Source organism: Apium graveolens, chromosome 8 (genome assembly GCF_009905375.1).
Source record: "Apium graveolens cultivar Ventura chromosome 8, ASM990537v1, whole genome shotgun sequence".
NCBI lineage: Eukaryota > Viridiplantae > Streptophyta > Magnoliopsida > Apiales > Apiaceae > Apium > Apium graveolens.
Genome location: NC_133654.1, coordinates 77,393,240 through 77,411,833, shown reverse-complemented (window position 1 = coordinate 77,411,833; position 18,594 = coordinate 77,393,240). Strand labels below are relative to the sequence as shown.

Below are 18,594 nucleotides of genomic sequence, written 5' to 3'. Positions count from 1 at the left end.
GGGGTGGTAGTTAAGGAATATTGTGTGTGTGTCATTTAATTGCATATTCATGATAGTTTAGTTCATATAGTTGCATAATTTATGCCATTTAGTTTTTTTTATGAATGTCATGTAGCTCATGCATTTACCATGATCCCTTTTGCAATAAGTTATCGACTGAATTGTGATATTGATGCGAGTGTAGTGATAGCATTAAAGTGATATTAAGTTGTGTAGGTTGATATGCATGCTAGAAACAATTGTAAGTCCACTAAGTCTTAAAGAATGCGTAAGGGCTAGATTGTTGTTATGATTTGGTTGTTTTCAAGGTCAATCTACTTATTATGCTTAGAATTCGATTATAGGTTCTTAGTGATAAAGACATGAAAAAAGAAAAAAATTTGGAGAAAAAAATATGGAAGTTGTTGCTAGTTGTGGCTAGGCGTCAAATGGCTAGTAGTCGGCTCGCATATGTTGCGAGTAGTCTAGGGTTGAGCAAGATGGAGCGAAACGCACTTGCTCAGAAGTTATTAAAAAAAAAAAAAATTGCATAATTGATCAAGAGTGGGCTCTTTGGTATTCGAGTTATTAAGTTCTTAGGGGACTTTGTGCCTAGTGACCTAAGGCTTTTAGAGTCTGGGATCCGCTAACCTAACGCTCGTTACATGGATACCATTGTATAAGTCTTTTGTGGACCTCACTCATTGCATGGTCAAATAAGCATTTGAGTTGTAAATAAAAAGCACGATTCCGTAGTAAGCTCCAGAGTTCTTGTAGTGTTGTATATCACTTTGTGCCTAGAATTTTTATTCTTTGTATAATCGTAGGATTGACTTGAGGATAGTCTAGTCATAGTAATTGGTCTAGTTCCGAAGCATATCTGTTAAGCATTTGCACACACCACGTTTCTGGCTGTATGTCCGTTTGCATGAGTTTATTGATCTTTAGTTGTCTAACTGCATTCGTTGAGATGTGACAATTTGGTTGGTTAATTGTAGTAAGGGGGATCGTTGCATTTTCATATAGATTGCATTCATGCATATTTTTATTTGTTTTTGAGTCTGTGACGCTTGAGGACAAGCATCGATTTAAGTTTGGGGGTGTGATAAGTGGCAAACCTGATCCAAATTTTAGGTCCATTAGTCTAATTCAATTTTAAAATCATAATCCTTATCCAATTTTAATCTTTTTTATTCTATTATTCTATTAATAATCTAATTCTACAAGTTACGGGATAGTACACTGTGTTTTTGACTTTAGTATCACTATACCTATGATCAATGGGATGTGATCGTCAGTCAATAAACACACCAGTCTTAACGCATTATTATTGTCCCCTAATAATAATACTCGACTAGGGACCTTTAGGAATATTGATACTATTCTCATAATCTCATTTCTAAGTCACGTACTTAGAGATATAGAATTGTATATCATATTTCAAGGACATTTATTAATCTAACATTTATATCACAGTATAATTAAGAATTAATAAATTGTAAATAGAATCGATAGAACATAAACATTAATAATCCTAATGTTTTAAACTAAAACATCATAGTGTTGTCTCTAGGGCACAAACACTAACAATTTCCCACTTGTACTAGAGCCAATCACCCATGTATCTAATACTCATGGAACTAGTATGACCATCGTACTTCTGTTGTAACAAAGCATTAGTCAATGGGTCTGTAATACTATCATTACTTTGCACTTTACATTTATATCTCCTTAATCATTAATCTCATTAATAAGGCGATATTGCCTAAGGACATGCCTAAACAGTCTTCATGGCTGTTTCAAAAAAATATCAATATATTTGGCTTCCATAGAATCATCAATGTTCTTGCTGTGAACTATTCAAGCTAACATCAATTATATTTAGATAAAACATAAAACATACATAAATTCGTAATCATCCTTGTCTATCCAAAAATTAGGTTCAGAAACTAGTATCAGTGTAACCCTTTACAACTAGTTCCCTATCTTCTCCATATACCAAAAAATAAATCTTTAGTCCTCTTTAAGTACTTAAGAATATTCTTGAAAACTATCAAATGACCCTCACCTGGATTAGACTGGTATCTGATCGTCATGCTCAAAGCATACGAAACATCAGGATAAATACATATCATTGTACACATTATAGATCCAATTGCTGACGCATCTGGAACTTTCTCAAACAGCCCTTATCATCTAATGATTTAGGGGAAATTATCTTTTGAGATCACTATCCCATGAGACATCGAAACATATCATTTCTTTGTCTCTTTCATCATAAAATGATGTAATACTTTATTAATGTATGTACTCCGACTAGGTCAATTAATCTTTTCAATCTATCTATATAGATCTTGATCCCTAATATATAGGTAGCATCGCCTAAGTCTTTCACCGAGAAAATATTTCTCAACCAAGTCTTAACAGCCTGTAGAGAAGGTATGTCATTCCATATTTGTTATATGTCATCTACATATAATATTAGGAATGTCACATGGCTCCCACTAACCTTCTTGTAAACACATGGTTCATCTTCATTTTGATTAAAATCAAACTCTTTGACCATTTCATCAAAATGAATATTCATTCTCCTTGAGGCTTGCTTCAATCTATAAATAGATAGAAGCAACTTAGAAACTACCTTAGCAAACTTTGGATCAATAAAACCCTCAGGTTGTATCATATATTCATCCTTCTCAAGGCTCCCATTTAAGAAAGCAGTTTTGACATCCATTTGCCAAATCTCATAGTCAAAGTAAGCAACTATTGCTAACAAAATTCTGATAGACTTGACCATAGAAACCGATAAAAAGGTCTCATCATAGTCTATACCATGAATTTGTTTGAAACCTTTTTTCCACTAGTCGCGTCTTATAAGTCTGTACTTTACCATCCATGTCAGTTTTCTTCTTAAAAGCCCACTTGCACCCTATAGGTTTTACCCCTTCAAGTGGATCAACTAAAGTCAGTACTTTAATTTGATACATGGATTCCATCTCGGATTTCATGGCCTCTAGCCATCTCTTGGAGTCTGAATTGTTCATAGCATCTTGGTAGGTGAGAGGCTTATCATTATCCGTAAGCATCATATCACCATCTTGAGACAAAAGAAATTCATAATTTCTCCCGGGCTCATGGTGAATCCTACTAGATCTAAGAATAACATGTGTTTCTTGGAAAGGATTACTTTCAACATTTTGATGTACATCCTGATCTTATTCCAACTCTGGTTCAATGTTATCATGTGGTTCTCGATCTTCATCGAGATGTATTATCCTCCCACTGATTTTCTTAGAAAGTAGTTCTCCCTCAAGAAATACAGTGGCTCGAGCAACAAACACTTTGTTCTCGGAAGGATTATAAAAACTATATCATAGTCTCACTTGGGTATCCCACAAAATAGCATCTATCTAATTTTGGTCCAAGCTTGTTAGAGGCTAAACATTTTACAAACACTTCACGTCCCCAAATTTTCATAAATGACATGTTATGACGTTTATCAGTCCATATCTCATACGGAGTATTTTGAACCGCTTTGGTCGGAACTTGGCTAAGTGTATATGCAGCCGTTTCTAGAGCATAACCCTAGAAACTGATTGGAAGATCCATTTGACTCATCATCGATCGCACCATGTCCAACAAAGTACAATTTCTCCTCTCAGAATCTCTATTCCACTGAGGTATTTCAGAAGGAGTAAGTTGTGATACAATATCACACTCCTTCAAGAAACCCTTGAATTTTAGGCTTAAGCATTCTTCTCCACGATCTGATCGTAAAACTTTTATACTTTTCCCTTGTTTGCTTTTCTACTTCGGCCTTATATTCTTTGAACATTTCAAAAGAATCGGAATTGTTCTTCATAAGAACCACATATCCATATCTACTGAAATCATCAGTAAATGTTATAAAGTAGTATAAGCCACTCATTGCCATCTTACGCATTCGACCATATACATCATTATGTATAAGTCCTAGTCATTTGGTGGCCCTTTCACTTGATCATGTAAAAGAAGCTTTAGTCATTTTGCCAATGAGACAAAGTTCGCATCTTCCGTATGATTCAAAATCAAACTTATCCAAGTATTCATCTATATGTAACTCAGAAATACGTTTCTCATTAATATGGCTTAACAAAAATGCTAGAGGTAATGTTTGATTTGAGTCAACTTAGAACATATAAACCGTTAACTAATTGTGCAACATTATAAGTCTTATCATTGAAATATAATAAACAACTATTGTTTATTTAATTAAAATGAAAACCTTTCTTGTCCTGACAAGAAATTGACTTAATGTATCCGCTAAAGGCAGGCACGTAATAACAATTTATCAAGTTCTCAATCTCGCCTTATGGGCAACATTAGGTATAGAGTTCCTTCAACTAGAGCAACAACTTTTGCTCCAATTCTAACCCTAAACCTGAAGCTTGACCATTGCTAGTCTTCTTCTTTAGATCTTCCAAATAAGCTCGACAATTTAACTTCCATTCATCCAGTTATTTTCACAGAAATGACAATCATCTCCTTTAGCTACACCACTATTAGGCTTCAAAAGCCCTTTGGGATTGGACTTTATTTTGGCACCGAATAAGATCAAATCTTCACCTTGCCTATTCACTTTCCTTTCCCATTTGCATTCCATGTGTACATCATCAATATGGACGTAATTCATGCCTTTATCGTATTATTTTCAGCAGTTCTAAACATGCTTAACAACTCAGTGGGTGTTCTGTCTATCTCATTCATTTTGTTCTTAACAAACTAAGAATATAAGTTGTTCAAAGATTGTTTGATCAAATCAAGCTGAGTCTCTAGACTATTCTTGAAACCCAAAATATCAAGGTACATATACCTATCATCATTAGAACATGTGGTTCAACCGGATATCATTCTCCCATTAATGCAAAAGTATGGTGCCTTATTATTGTCAAATCTTTCTAACGAGCCTATCTTTCAAACATCCTTTGAAGGTGCTCAATCATATCATAAGCATCATTATGCTCTTATTGCTTCTAAAGCTTAGCACTCATAATTATAAGCATGAGACATGAAACATCAGTTGCATAATTAATTTTCTTCTCGTAGGCATTTTGTTCAGCACATGTTTCATTCTCAGCTAGAAAAATAAGGGAGAGGTTTGAGTGACATCCTTGAACCTGAGGACAATCCTCAAGTTCTCGTGTCAATTGTGGAAATTATTTAATGTCAGTTTGTCCTTCTCAAGGACTATTACATAGAGAAGTTATTTGTCATTTGATATCTACAATATTAAAGTGCATAAAATGACTTAGTCTACAGATGATCATTAAATTATGTTCAAGTGATTATTCATATATATATTTTCACAATATATATCTCCCACTATTTTTATCAAATCAATAGCCCTAACTATTATTTCAGAAAAAAATATCTTTTATATCCTTTCTAGTGAGCCAAGATCCATATTTCACCACGCGTTAGGTCATCTTTGGCTTTTCTCCATAAATATGATTATTTAGGTAGACAACATTTGTCAATTATATCAACTATATAACTCTTGGATAGCTTGGTGGAACAACATTTGTTCATATTTATCTAATAAATCTCGCCAAACTCTATGCCTCTAAGTTCACAATCCTATTATGATAACTTAATTAAGTCAAACCCAATAGTCAAAAAGTATTAATATACTTTAACACATCTCCCACGATAGATAGGAGTACTTCACTTTGGCGAACCCACTCCTGGTCGATCTAGGGGTTAACGCATTGGACTCATTGAAAGGCATCTGATCAACTTAATATTAACTTTAGGGTTTTTCTAATTTTTAAAACGATCATGATCCCATCATAAAGAGATTCCCAATTTTTCCTTGAATAAAATACTTCAAATTAATATTCTTCAATGGTCAAACTAGCAAAATTATTTTTAAGACTATTTATATAAAAGAAATATTCCATTATTCTGAAACATCAAAATTATATCTTTATGGAATATATCTCTAAGGCATATTATCAAATAAGAAATATCAAGACATGATATTTTTTAGATCTCTGTTGCAACATCAATAAGGCAACAAGCTCGAAAAAGGAATATACAAGAAATATTCTTTAAAAGTCTCGTGCTATATCAAATATATTTTACTATTCGCTCCAAAATATTTTTTTACATACATCAAAAGAGTTTTTATTCAAATATTATTAATATTCATGATTGAAATATTAATATCCATTTTTAACCCATTCCATGTATATCTGAAGTAATTTTCTCCCGTTTCGTAAAATCGGCATTTCTCGGAGAGAATTTTTAAAAAATACTCAAAAATATTTCCTACCCTACAAATATATTTTATATATAAGGAAATATATTTTAATTATTTATTTAAGTCAAAACTTTTGTAAAAAGATCCATATATATAACTTGAAGACCAATGGTATTTTTACTTGGAAGACAAGGTTGACATAGTAATTTTAATTTTAGATAAAATACTTATACATACTAGAATGACTTGAAATTTGGTACAAATTATTTAAATGATATTTTTTATGCATGGTAAAATTTTTGTAACATTTCAAGAATTTTTGTCCGGGCACAAATTTTGAGGTATTGGTCCCACAGACCACTTTTGACTTAGTTACCATTGACCAAAGTTGAAGAAAACTTGCAGGACATCATTTTATAATACTTAGGTAATTATCATATTTTTTATGGTATTTATTTAGGAGTTTTTAAGATGGTTATATTTAATGGTACCTAATACTTAATTAAATAATTAAACATTGATTAAAAGAAAAGGAAAATATATATATAATCAAATAAATCAACTGAGTTTTTGAGCTCCATAAACTTGTTTATCTTATATGGCAAGTGGCAAAGAAACACAACTAACACAATTTGCCTTCCATGTCATAAATTCATGCCATTTACATCATCCACCATCCATTTTCCTTAAGGCCTTGTTTAGTTGAGGGACTAGGAGAGATGGGGTTGGGTTGAGCTGGGTTGGGTTAGGCTAGGCTAGTTTGGGTCGGGTTAGATTGAACCCCTACCTTGTTTGGATTTAAGGGTTACAAAATGAGGGGTTCAACCCTTAACTCATTTGGATGGAAGTTTGTCACTTGGAGTTGTATACAAATTACAAATTAAATAGCTTTTTTTATATTAAAAATATAAAGTTTTAATTTAAAATTTATTTATAATAAAGTTGGTTCAGGTTTTCAATTATAATTTATTTATAATAAAGTTGGTTCAGGTTTCCAATTACAAATTTTAAAAAAATATTGAAAAAAAAAGTTAATAAAATTACATTTAAAGAGATTCATATGAGCTACGAGCTGCTTGTACATATTATGCATGGAAGGGCAAGGTTTAAATTTAACATATATCAATATCTATTTTCTTAATTATATTTTTTGAAACGTGTGTGTTCAAGTCTGTTATTTGGACATCTATTTTTCTGACCCTTAAGTCTGGATAACATATATAAATTTCTAGTTAAGTCCGAGTAATATGGTACCACTTTTTAAACCTGACCTTGTTGTCAGGAAAACAAGTTCAAATTTTAAGATTGCCATAACATTGAAGAATCGAAATGATCACATAACAAACGTATCGGTGAACATTTACTTAAGTGCTGAGTTTAATGACAATGCAGGCTGTTAAATATTACACTACAGAACAAGGAAATGTGTGAACATAATTAACAAACAGGGAGCTAGAAGTTCTGAAATTAAACTAACAATCATCCTAATTTTTGACAATTTTTAAAGAAATGAACTAATAGAGTTGTATTTCCTGCTACAATTAGCTGTATACCACCCCATAATTTCATCTTCATCGCCAAGCTCAGGCTCCGGTTTGCCATCTTAGTGCTTCAATTTCATCACCTCGTTCAGGTGAAGCTATCATTAAACATATAAAGTTGATTGCATATGTAAAAACCAAACTTGAAAAAAAAACATAACATCACAGTACACACATATCCAGGTTTCCGACTAAAGTTAAGTTCTGCAGGCTAAACACAATACAACAGGCCATGCTTAGATAGTTAGATGTGATAATCTAATATGGACAATTGAATCTATCAATGTACCACTGAAATGTTACTGTATAACTTAAAGTCTTGAACAATAAAGAAGTTCACATAATGTTTATTTTTATAGAATAACTTAAGACATGCGTCAACAACTTGAATAATAAATACACTTATTTTGCTAGCTAAACATTATTCTCTGAAGGTGAAAAATTAAATCTACAGCCATGAAATCATAACAGTTAAATGACGCATCAATGACTCCAGTTGGACATGCTTCATCAACAGTTAATGTAAGCAATAAATTATTGATTACAAACTCATTGACTTAAGGCTGCATCTTAACATCTTTCATCATTTTGTCAAGTACCAGCTTGCACAAGCTTTTAGGAGTAGATATCAAGCCCCTTACTTGCACATAGTTTTTTTTAACAGAAATACGAATGCAGCGGCAACAAGATCTTCATTATCCGATTTCATGTCATTGATTTTGTCTAACAACTGGTCCACGGTAACCGGAAGTTTCTAATTATCGACCATCTCTTTAAAAGCTTCTACCAAGATGTCAATAGAGTCATCTAACTTCGAAGTTTGTTCATCATCGGTGTTTGATTTTTTTTTGCCTTGGTTTGATATTGACTTTGAGACTTCGTACTAGACATCAGAACAATATCAGTGGATGCACTGTCATCAATGTCAGTTGCCATATTTTGTCACCTCATCTCTACTGCCGTGAGAGCAGATTCACCGGTTTCTATATCAAAATCAAACATTTCCACCATCTCATGATAATGTCTAAAATATTTCTTCGTCCACTCCTCAGCTTCTGGTTTTGCCTAGCATACAAATACCAATGTCAATGAAAGCAAGAGACAAGATATAAAACTGTATGGATTCAAATATTTTTTACTTACCGTAAAAAGGCACTCTGCTAATAAATTAACTACAAGAAATAATTAGGATACTGCATTAGAAGTTTAGATAATTTTCCTAACAAATATGCATTAGAACCACATATGATACATTATGTGGTAGTTTTTGTGGTAGCTTCTTGTTGACCTTCTTTGTTACAAGATTTTTTATAGTCTATAAGTGAAATTCTTAATATATTACTGCAGTTCAATGCTTTGGGATATGAGAACATTCTCTGAGACAGTAAAAGCAAAGCCTATAAAATTGCAATTACCATTTCTTCATGTTTACAACAAAATGTGACACATATAGGCCTCAGGACTATCATACAACAAAACAGGCTTCAAGGGAATAAAAATAAAACTAGATTGAAATTAAGACTATCATGCTATTTCTTAGTAAAGTAATATGTTTTAAAAAAATCGGATAATTTTAATACACTAATTAGGCACGAATTACACAAGAATGATGCATTTCATTTCAAAGTCCATTAGAAACTTTTTCGGTTAAATGTCAAAACTCATCAGCCACACTGAATTGCGGATATTTTGTAGGGAGTCAAATTTATTCTACTAAGCCAGTATAATTGAAGCAGAAAAAAGATCATTTAAACATGTAAAATGAATATTTATACAGAATGTTGTGGACAATTATCATAGTTAGAAACAATGAACAATACCAAATTGAGTAATAATGCTAGTTAAAAGAACCTAGAGAGGATTAGTTGGTAAGATATTCTGGATTCACTGACAAAGCAGTTCTCATTCCTTCATTCACTTGTCTTGTTCTTGAGTACATAATCTGAATTATAGGTTTGAGAACTATAATATTAATTATTAATTTATGAAACAAACACTACAAAATATTCAAAATCAATCCAATTCAAAAGTAATTATAATTCGATTTTCAAAAGGTAGTTTGAATTATAATCTGGGTCAGCCAATGTTATTTCATTTTCATAAATTTTAATAGAGACATTATGATTTAACTCAAGTAGAGAGACTTCATGTTTGTGTGTTTATACTTGCCTTTTGTAAGTTGAGACTTGTGTGACATTTAACTAGTCCTGTAAAGAAATGCAACATGCTTGAAATGATTGCATCAACAAATAGCCAAGACTTGATCTCTGTAAGAGGAAAATATCGTTATTCTAATAACTCGTCTAGTACTAACTTGACTAGTACATCTGTTGTTAAGATGTATCTCTACACCCTGGCATCTACGACATAGATACCGCATATGTTAACTGAGATGTGTATCCAGATTAATCAACATCTTCAATTAACAAAACAACATATTACAGGCTATAATGCTATTTCCTTTACTAAGAATTTAGCTTCTAGTTTATTCACGAATAACTTTTGTTGAGGCAACTTAAGACTTAAGATAATACGAATATTGAGCTTTTTATATTGGTTGAGCAAAACTGACAGATTTTGATATGAAATTCGTTCTTAATCAAACTCGTATGTAGTCTACCTAGCTATCGTAACTCAAACATAATTGGTCGTCAACAATTTAACAGAATAAAGAGAACCACAAATAAATTTAAACACTTGCAAAAACTTCATGCAATTACATCAAAAAGAACAATCAACTAAGCTTCTTATCCACTACAATCCTAAAACTTCATGCAATTACTGTTGCACACTATTATGACATTTACTAATATTGTGAACATATATGAATTAAAAACCCAAGCCTCCATGCTGCAATCTATTACATCAGACTTGTAATTTAAAAGAACATCAACTCAGCTTCTGATCGCTATATTAATCCTTGACTTCATGCAATTAATGTTGCATGCTACTACCTAGTTTTTTAGTAAAATATACTGCCAAATTATGTTTATATATACTACTAGTTACTAATGCAGAATCTTCCTAATCATCTCTTAGAACTAGTACTTGCTTACTACTAATCACCACCATGATAATTTAAGGAGGATACCTTAAATGGTCTCCTGCTGGCAAGTCTGAGATTGCGATATGAGAACGAAGATCTCATTTCCTAATTTACAAGTATCCTGTCTTTTGTTAGAAAGCTTTACTAATGTCCTAATACACTACAAACGAGGGAAGTTAATTACAAAGCCAAAAACAATCAGCAAAATCAGCAAAGATGCATAAATATTCTTTAAGGCCATTTATCTAATAAAAGGAACATAAATTTCATGCATATAAAGAATAAAACTTCAAAACAGAATTACGATACATTACCTCAATCAGTTGCTTCTAAACCTCAGCCTCCGTAGTCCAGTTCTGCTTAATGGGATCCCAACCAAAACCACTGAGCCCTCCATTAAAAATATCATAACATTTAACCCAATTTTTCTATATATTTTCATCCTATTTCGTATCTTTTGTTTGTCTAAGAAACTTTTCGGAAATTTTTCTTGAAGATCTTTCACAATATTGGTGAAGGCTTCTTGCGTAAATTGCCCATTTGCTTTATTACCCGCAACGTGTTCATGATAATAGGACAAAATTAGAGCATCATCCATGTGAGTAGTCCATGTGCAATAATTTTCGGAAGTTCTTTTATTTGACATCTGTGAAAAAATCTGTCAAATTTCAATTAAAACTGTTATACACAAAAATATATAAAGATGTATAGTTCTTTTGTTTGACATCTTTCACAAGTGTGTGTGTGTGTGTGTTTGAGTGAGAGAGGGGGGAGAGAGTGAGAGGGAGAGACATGAGAGAGATGTAAAAAGGGTGAGGCGGAGAGGGAAAGGAAAGAGAGAGGATAGAGAGAGATAGAGAGATGCAAATATACCTACATATTGATGCCAAGAGAGACGAGAAAGGTTGGACCCGATAGTGAAGAGAATGAGGTCGGAAGATTGAACACCCCGATTTGGGGTGTTGGATATGTTATTTTTATATTGGATACTGACCCCCTCTAACCGCCAAAAAATTCCTGAAAGCCCAACCCCTGTGTCAAATATTTTTCCCAAACGTGGTTCTTTGAAACCCTTCCCAACCCAACCCCTCCAAACACCCCAACCAAACAGGGCCTAAATCTCCACCATTCAATCCACTCAACTTCTCCTATAAATAAACCCCCACCCCAACCCATTTCAACCAAGCTAAAGAGCCATAAAATTGCTGGGATTTTTTTCCAAGAAGTATCTCTCTTCATCTCTTTCAAATTCTAAACACATATATTTTCTCAAAACCTTCTCTCTCTTAGATATATATATATATACATACATACAAGGTTTTTGATATACAAGCTTAGCTTAACCCAACCAAACTTATTCCCACCAAGTGAGCTCATCCACTACTACTTTCCGGCCTCCCGAAGGGCTGCCCAAGTTCGACCAAAGTTCCAAAATCCGGCCGAACATCCGGCGAATTTTTTCGGCAAACTTTTCCGACCGTTTTTCAAAAGTGATAATTCTTAGCTTTTTATCTGAGTTTCTTTTATTTGAGATTTGTACTTAATTTCTCTACTTCATCTTAAGCTCTAATACAATATCTCATATAAAGGAAGTTCTCAAAAGAAAAGAGAACAAAGATTCGAACCCGGAATTCGAATAAATGCTTGATCTTCAAAAAGAAACATATAAAGAAGAAGATCTATAATTTACAAGTACTTAAATCTCTATAACTCCTCACAAGTGAGATTTCGTAAATATTTATAACTCCTCACAAGTGAGATTTCATATTTGACAACACACACGAGTTGACCAATTACTTGCAATTTATTTATCTCGATCTTGACCAACATATTTCGTGTATATAGAATCATTACGAAAGGTATCGTGTAATCCCCACTAATATCTTCAGTGTTCCGTAGGATTATAAATCGATCAATTGTAAACTTCGTAATTTTGTCAAATATCAAAGAAGGATTAAATCACACGAGTTGGCCAATTACTTGCACTTTATTTATCTCGATCTTCGCCAACGCATACTTCGAGTATATAGAATCATTACGAAAAGTATTGTATAATCTCTACTAACATCTTCAGTGTTCCTTGGGATTATAAATCGATAAATAGTAAAATTCGTAATCATACGTCTAAACTTCAAAATCACAAATTCAAAGCCAAATACTTGCACTTCTTTTATCTCGATCTTGGCTTATATAAAAACTATAAATTGTGCATGAAGTTAAAAGTATACTTTGGCTCTATAATTGTTAAAATATAATTGTACCAAAATTCTTAAGCCCACGATCTTAAAGGATAGTTTCAATTACGAGATCGTAACTAAAGTATTCTTCGATCTATAAATACATAATCGAAAGAAGAAGAATATTAAAGAAGTCATAAGCTATATTGCTTATATATATATAAGACTTCTTCTATAACTCCGATAAAATATATATTCTATAAATACGGAGTAATTAAAAGTATACTTGATATATTATTCTATATCTTAAGTCAAGTATACGTATTTAGTTTTAATATTCTTATTTGAATATTATATTATCTTATGGGCTAGTACCGTAACATACTAGTTCAACCCATCTTTTCTCTATACGTTTTGTTTTGTGGATTGTCTAATTAATTTTGTAGTGAGGTGAAGTAACGTGAGGTGATTATTTTTCTAAGACCCAAGTCCTATACGTAGTAACAACAGGGGGTTAGTAGTATTTGCACCGTGAAGAAGAGAAAAGACCCAAGACCGGATCACTAAGATCCATGACTAACAAAAGCTAAGGAAGCCAAGTCTACACAAGGGTTCTACATCAACTTTGAAGAAATAGTGGGGATTTATTATCTAAGATAATTTGTGTATGTATTACATTTATTTTGAGGTGGTAACCCGTGTATTACGCACCAAGACAAATATTTGTAAGGGTGTAAAGGTTTTTCGGCCTACTAAAGGAGCGAGTTTATTATAAGGGAAAATCCTGAGTCCGGGAGAGGAGCTCGGGGACTGGACATAGGGGAGAACGAATCTATTAGAGATTGCGCCATTACGAAGCAGGATAAAATTGCCGTGTGGTATTTTTTTCTTTCACTTTATTTTCCGCACATATAGACTACATAATTACTCGGTAAAACTTTAATAATGAATAAATTATTTTAAAATACCATAATAATTTTTAAATTACTAATTAAGTTATTCAACCCCCTTCTAACTTAATATAGTCCTCTTACGGGACTTTACACTATTCTCACTTGAAACTTTGCTATCAACAAAATATCATCGAGTAAGTTTCGTACATAATTTTATTTACAAAAATACAGTCCGTTCCTATCCCAAAACAAATTGTTTTGGCATCCTTAATAATAAACTTAGGCTCATTTGATGCCAAGTAGACGAGACCTCTAGAAACTATCGATAATTCATTCGGCCACGGTAGACTAGTTAGGCAGTTACCGAGTGTTGTGTATCTAGATCCGATCGATGAAAGATAAGGTTCATATTTCACTAGTTAGGATTCATTGCATTTCTTTTTTTTTAATCTCTACATAAAAATAATTGCATTTAACAATTTGTACAGTGTACTCCAAATCACGTTCATGAGTTTAAAGTTGAAAAATAAAGATACTATGGATAAATCCTGGGATCTCTGATCTCTCACTATTCGTTCTTGTATCTTAAAGTTGCTAAGACCAACCCAATACAGTAGTTAGTACATACAGAGTAACCAGAGATATTGGGTACATTAGGATCACCAAGTAACTTGTCCACAGTGGGAATGTTGTTCTGAAACCAGTAAACACACCCATACCTGTGCAGATAACAATAGCAACCAGAAATTCAGCTGAAGCATCCACCCGAATATTGCGAATATAAACTACTAATAGGAATGTCGTTAATCCCATCATATTGCCTATGAACACTGATCCATATATCTGTCAAATAAGATAACAAATTTATCATTAATAAACAATATATTCCCTTAGTTGCAGATGATCTGATCAACCTTCGAGAATCTAAATTGTGATGGCACTATTCGATTTACTCATAGGTCCTAACTGTGTTACACGTTGTGACATTGACATGATTTATGAACTCTTTTCAAGATGAATTATAGAAGATGCCCGAATATAGTCACTTGTTTTTTATTTTAAATGATTAAATATAGTGAACGAGGCTGCACGTTTTCAATCTAGACGAACCTGGGACAGTGTTAAGGAAATGGACTCAGGTGTCTTCAATTTAGCAGAAGATATTGTCCTCCCCACAGATCTGGAAGCTAACGTCAAGGGTATTACAACGTATGGGATGAAGAAGGGAGGAATATTTGTAGCTGTAGCAACTCCAACTACAGATTGTATGAGTGGCAAAGCAAGTAAGACTGATATAGCTGTTCCTAGAAGGATTAAGTATGCAGCCTTAATGTAATTCTTCCAGGGATCCTCAACACCAGAAGTGCTATTCCCCTGTACCAAAAGGCTCTGCCCTTCATCAGTATTCTGCACATGCGTGCCGTATATTAGAACTTCAGCATGCAGTGACTATTTTCATTCATCTAATAACTTCATATATAGATAACTTGTGCATTTAATGAAATCAACAATTTTTATTTGAATTTAAGTGAAGAATGGGACTTACAGTGTTCGGTACTTTCTGCATACGACGAAATGTAGGTTTCTGAGCATTTAAAAGGTATTTGGAAAGTCCTGCAACAAACTCCTCTTCATTTATATTAGAATCACCGGAAATGTCAAATGCTTCTTTAACTTTGTCAGCGTAATCGCCTCTTATGAAACCATCGTCCTCTAATTTGATTCCAATAATTAAAACCCTCAACTCAGCAGGTGATATGTGTCCATCTTTGTTCTTGTCAATTCCATGAAAGATCCTGACGAATTTAAAGATATTTAGATGATATGTAGTGTAAGCATAAGATATTTCCAGTAAATTCTTGTAATAAGCTAAAATAAAAAGCAATTATGGCTTTTTATCTAAAGAATTTTGAGGAAAATAGGTTTTTAATTAGTTTATATTGTTTAAAAACATTGAACCAGAATGATAAAGACTAACTGTCTTATAAGTTGTGCATTAGGCTTTCCATTAGAGGTAAGAAGAACTTGTAGCTTGTCTTTCACAAACTTTTGGGTCAAATACTCAAATCTTCTTTTCTGAATCCATGGTTGAAATATCTGCACAGATTAAATCAAATTTGAAGTCAGCCTATGATGTAAGAAGATTGCATAATTGAAATTTGAAGCTGGAATGATAGTTCTCTCACTGGTCTCTAAACCGCTGTTTTGTTTTTTCTTTTTTAGTAAAGAACTATTTCACAGTACAAAATTTCATCTTACATTAACAAGTGAAAATGCTTATAAGATAATTCTGATACACTTCTATTGAATGTTTAATAGGTAAAGGTAAGGAAATCTCAGGTGTCTCGAAATAGTGAACTTTAAAACTTAAACATTAGTATTTCTGAAGTACAATATTCGAATTCTGCAGTTGTATAGTTCAGATTTTTTTTTTGCCACAGTATAGTTCAGAATTTTAGTTGCTTGTAATAGATAAATATAGATTATTTTGTAACTGTCAATTGCAGCACACACTGTCATGCATGCTAAAATCCTGAACAGAAAAAAAGGGGATATGCTACATTGCTAGGTAAAGAAAAGAGATATACCTGATATAAATTGTATGAAATGAGGAGTACTAGGGTAACAATAAGAGAAATAAGGACAATCAAATGAGATCCAGACGATGAACTAACAACATTTGTTAGTTGAAGAATCAAAAGGGGAATGACAGAGATCATCACTATTCTTGCTGTGTAGCTAGTATCAACATCTGTAATAACACCTGAACCTGCAAAGAATAAAGTATCAGGACTTAATCCTATGATATATATTCAATATAAAAAATTTTGATCAAAGGTGTACCCGTTAGACTTGATGGCTTCTTAAGTTGGACGGTGGTATCTATAGTTGCTGGTGTATTTAAAAATTTATAGCTGGCTAGAGCAACAGCAATACCCCATGTAAGTGTAAGATTGGTGACAGCTCCTCCAGCAAGAATACTCATCCCTATCCCTGCTTGGGCTTTAGCATTTTCTGCATCTCCCGAAAGTCTGGACACTGTGGTTGTAACACCATTAACAATAAACTAATGACTCACTTTTCATTAGTAATAACCGGTGTATAGTTGTTTTAGAAAAGCAAAATGTCATGTAAAAATAGTTGGCCGTTTCTATCCACTGTTCAAATCCTCAACTTTCCACTGTGGTGGTATTCAAATTCCTCGTTGTAACATGAAAATTGAGGTTTCGAGAGTCCTTACGATACTAACATGTTCAAGTTAAATTTTCAGACTAAATAAGTTACCAAAATAGAAGAACCTCTCAACGTAAGGCAAATGACGTAGACATATTTCAATGTCATCATTAACATCAATTTGAACATATTTAGGCGTATGTCATTTCTGGTTGAAGTGCTTGTCGTTATTGTTTTTTTTACTATAAAAATTATAAGATAAGATGCTTAAAATAAGAGAAATTTCCACTAAAATTATCTCTAGTTACTCAATTCAAATATACTCCCTCCTCTTTGTTAGCAAAAAAAAAACTATGCTCCCCTTTTCTGTACCTCACGCAGCTGTCTTTTAAAAAAAACATGATATGTCATAGTGAAGACTTGAACAGAACAAAAACATCAAAACTGCAAATCTGTTTAAGCTGCTAAATCTACGAATACAAGCACCTAATTACGCTATTTCAAATTACCAAAGTCGATAAAAACCAACTAATTGTAATTTGTAGACTTAATTAGTGTCTATGTCCAAAGCAAGTTGCATATGTAAATTTGAGAAAATGAGTTTTTTCTTTTGTACTATTAAACACACGGGACATAATAACCACCTTATTTTCCACAAGGTTCGAACCTAGAGGAAATAGCGTTAGACCAACAAGTACTACAACTAAGGAACAAAAGATGGGAATGAAAGAACATACCGAGAATCAAAGCAATTTGAGGAATGGTACCAATAAAATGAAACAAACTAGCTCCAAAAACACCAGGACCAAAAGTCTTAAAAAACAAATCAGAACCTTCTGATACATACTTCTGACCAAGAGATAACAAGTATTGATACACCACGATCAAGAAAATCAGCCCCGGCAACTCCGTGGTGCAGGGCAAGAATCCATAAGGTGGCTCGCATGTCACTGTCGAAGCACCAAGCTTCGGAACTGCAGCTGCAGCAGCAGCAGCAGGACTTGTAGCATTGTATATGCCATCAGATATCTTTATATCTGCAATGTAACGACCATTTCCATAATCGGTCAAAGCTAAGAACAGGAGAATGGCAATTGTCAACTTTATCATTTTTCTAATGTGTTTAATTTCTGTAGAGATTTGGAGAATGTGTATGAATGTTTTAACAAGTATGACCGTTATGTCTCTTTTGTTATATAGTGTCCGTTTGCTAAATATTAAATTAAGTAATTTATGATAAACGGATAAGTAAATAGATACTAATAAGTTAAATAAGTGTTTGGTTAAATGTCAGAATTTTGTTTACTTAATTGAGCTAAAATAAATAAATTTTAAATATAATTATCTTAATTTATAGATTTCAAATTAGAAAGACATATAAAAACATAAATTATAAATAAAAGTTAATAAAAAACGAAAAATCAAAATAAATTGAGAAAAGTACGTCGTTGCTAACATTTAACTTATCACGTAAATTCGACTTATAAGTTGACTCGACTCCTCAATAAATACTTACGCGCTTATAATCCAATAAGTAACTTAT

General features: G+C 32.8%; 1 protein-coding gene and 1 long non-coding RNA gene across 3 annotated transcripts; both read right to left on the bottom strand.

Annotated features, from left to right (window-relative positions):
* Nucleotides 1-8,176: 8,176 nt before the first annotated feature.
* LOC141678837 (uncharacterized) lies at nt 8,177-11,849 on the bottom strand. 2 transcript variants are annotated; one of them, XR_012557923.1, is made up of 3 exons: nt 11,681-11,849; nt 11,122-11,465; nt 8,177-8,826 (listed from the first exon to the last, which is right to left on the bottom strand). It is a non-coding gene; the product is annotated as an uncharacterized LOC141678837 (long non-coding RNA). The 2 variants fall into 2 exon arrangements; XR_012557924.1 differs by having other exon boundaries at nt 11,122-11,453.
* A 2,418-nt stretch (nt 11,850-14,267) lies between these two features.
* Nucleotides 14,268-18,205, bottom strand: LOC141676472 (sodium/calcium exchanger NCL1-like). The gene is made up of 7 exons (XM_074482125.1): nt 17,789-18,205; nt 16,722-16,916; nt 16,466-16,647; nt 15,856-15,974; nt 15,424-15,673; nt 14,988-15,284; nt 14,268-14,720 (listed from the first exon to the last, which is right to left on the bottom strand). The coding sequence occupies exons 1-7, from the start codon at nt 18,159-18,161 to the stop codon at nt 14,472-14,474; spliced, it is 1,665 nt and encodes a 554-aa protein (XP_074338226.1). The 5' UTR covers nt 18,162-18,205; the 3' UTR covers nt 14,268-14,471.
* Nucleotides 18,206-18,594: the final 389 nt, after the last annotated feature.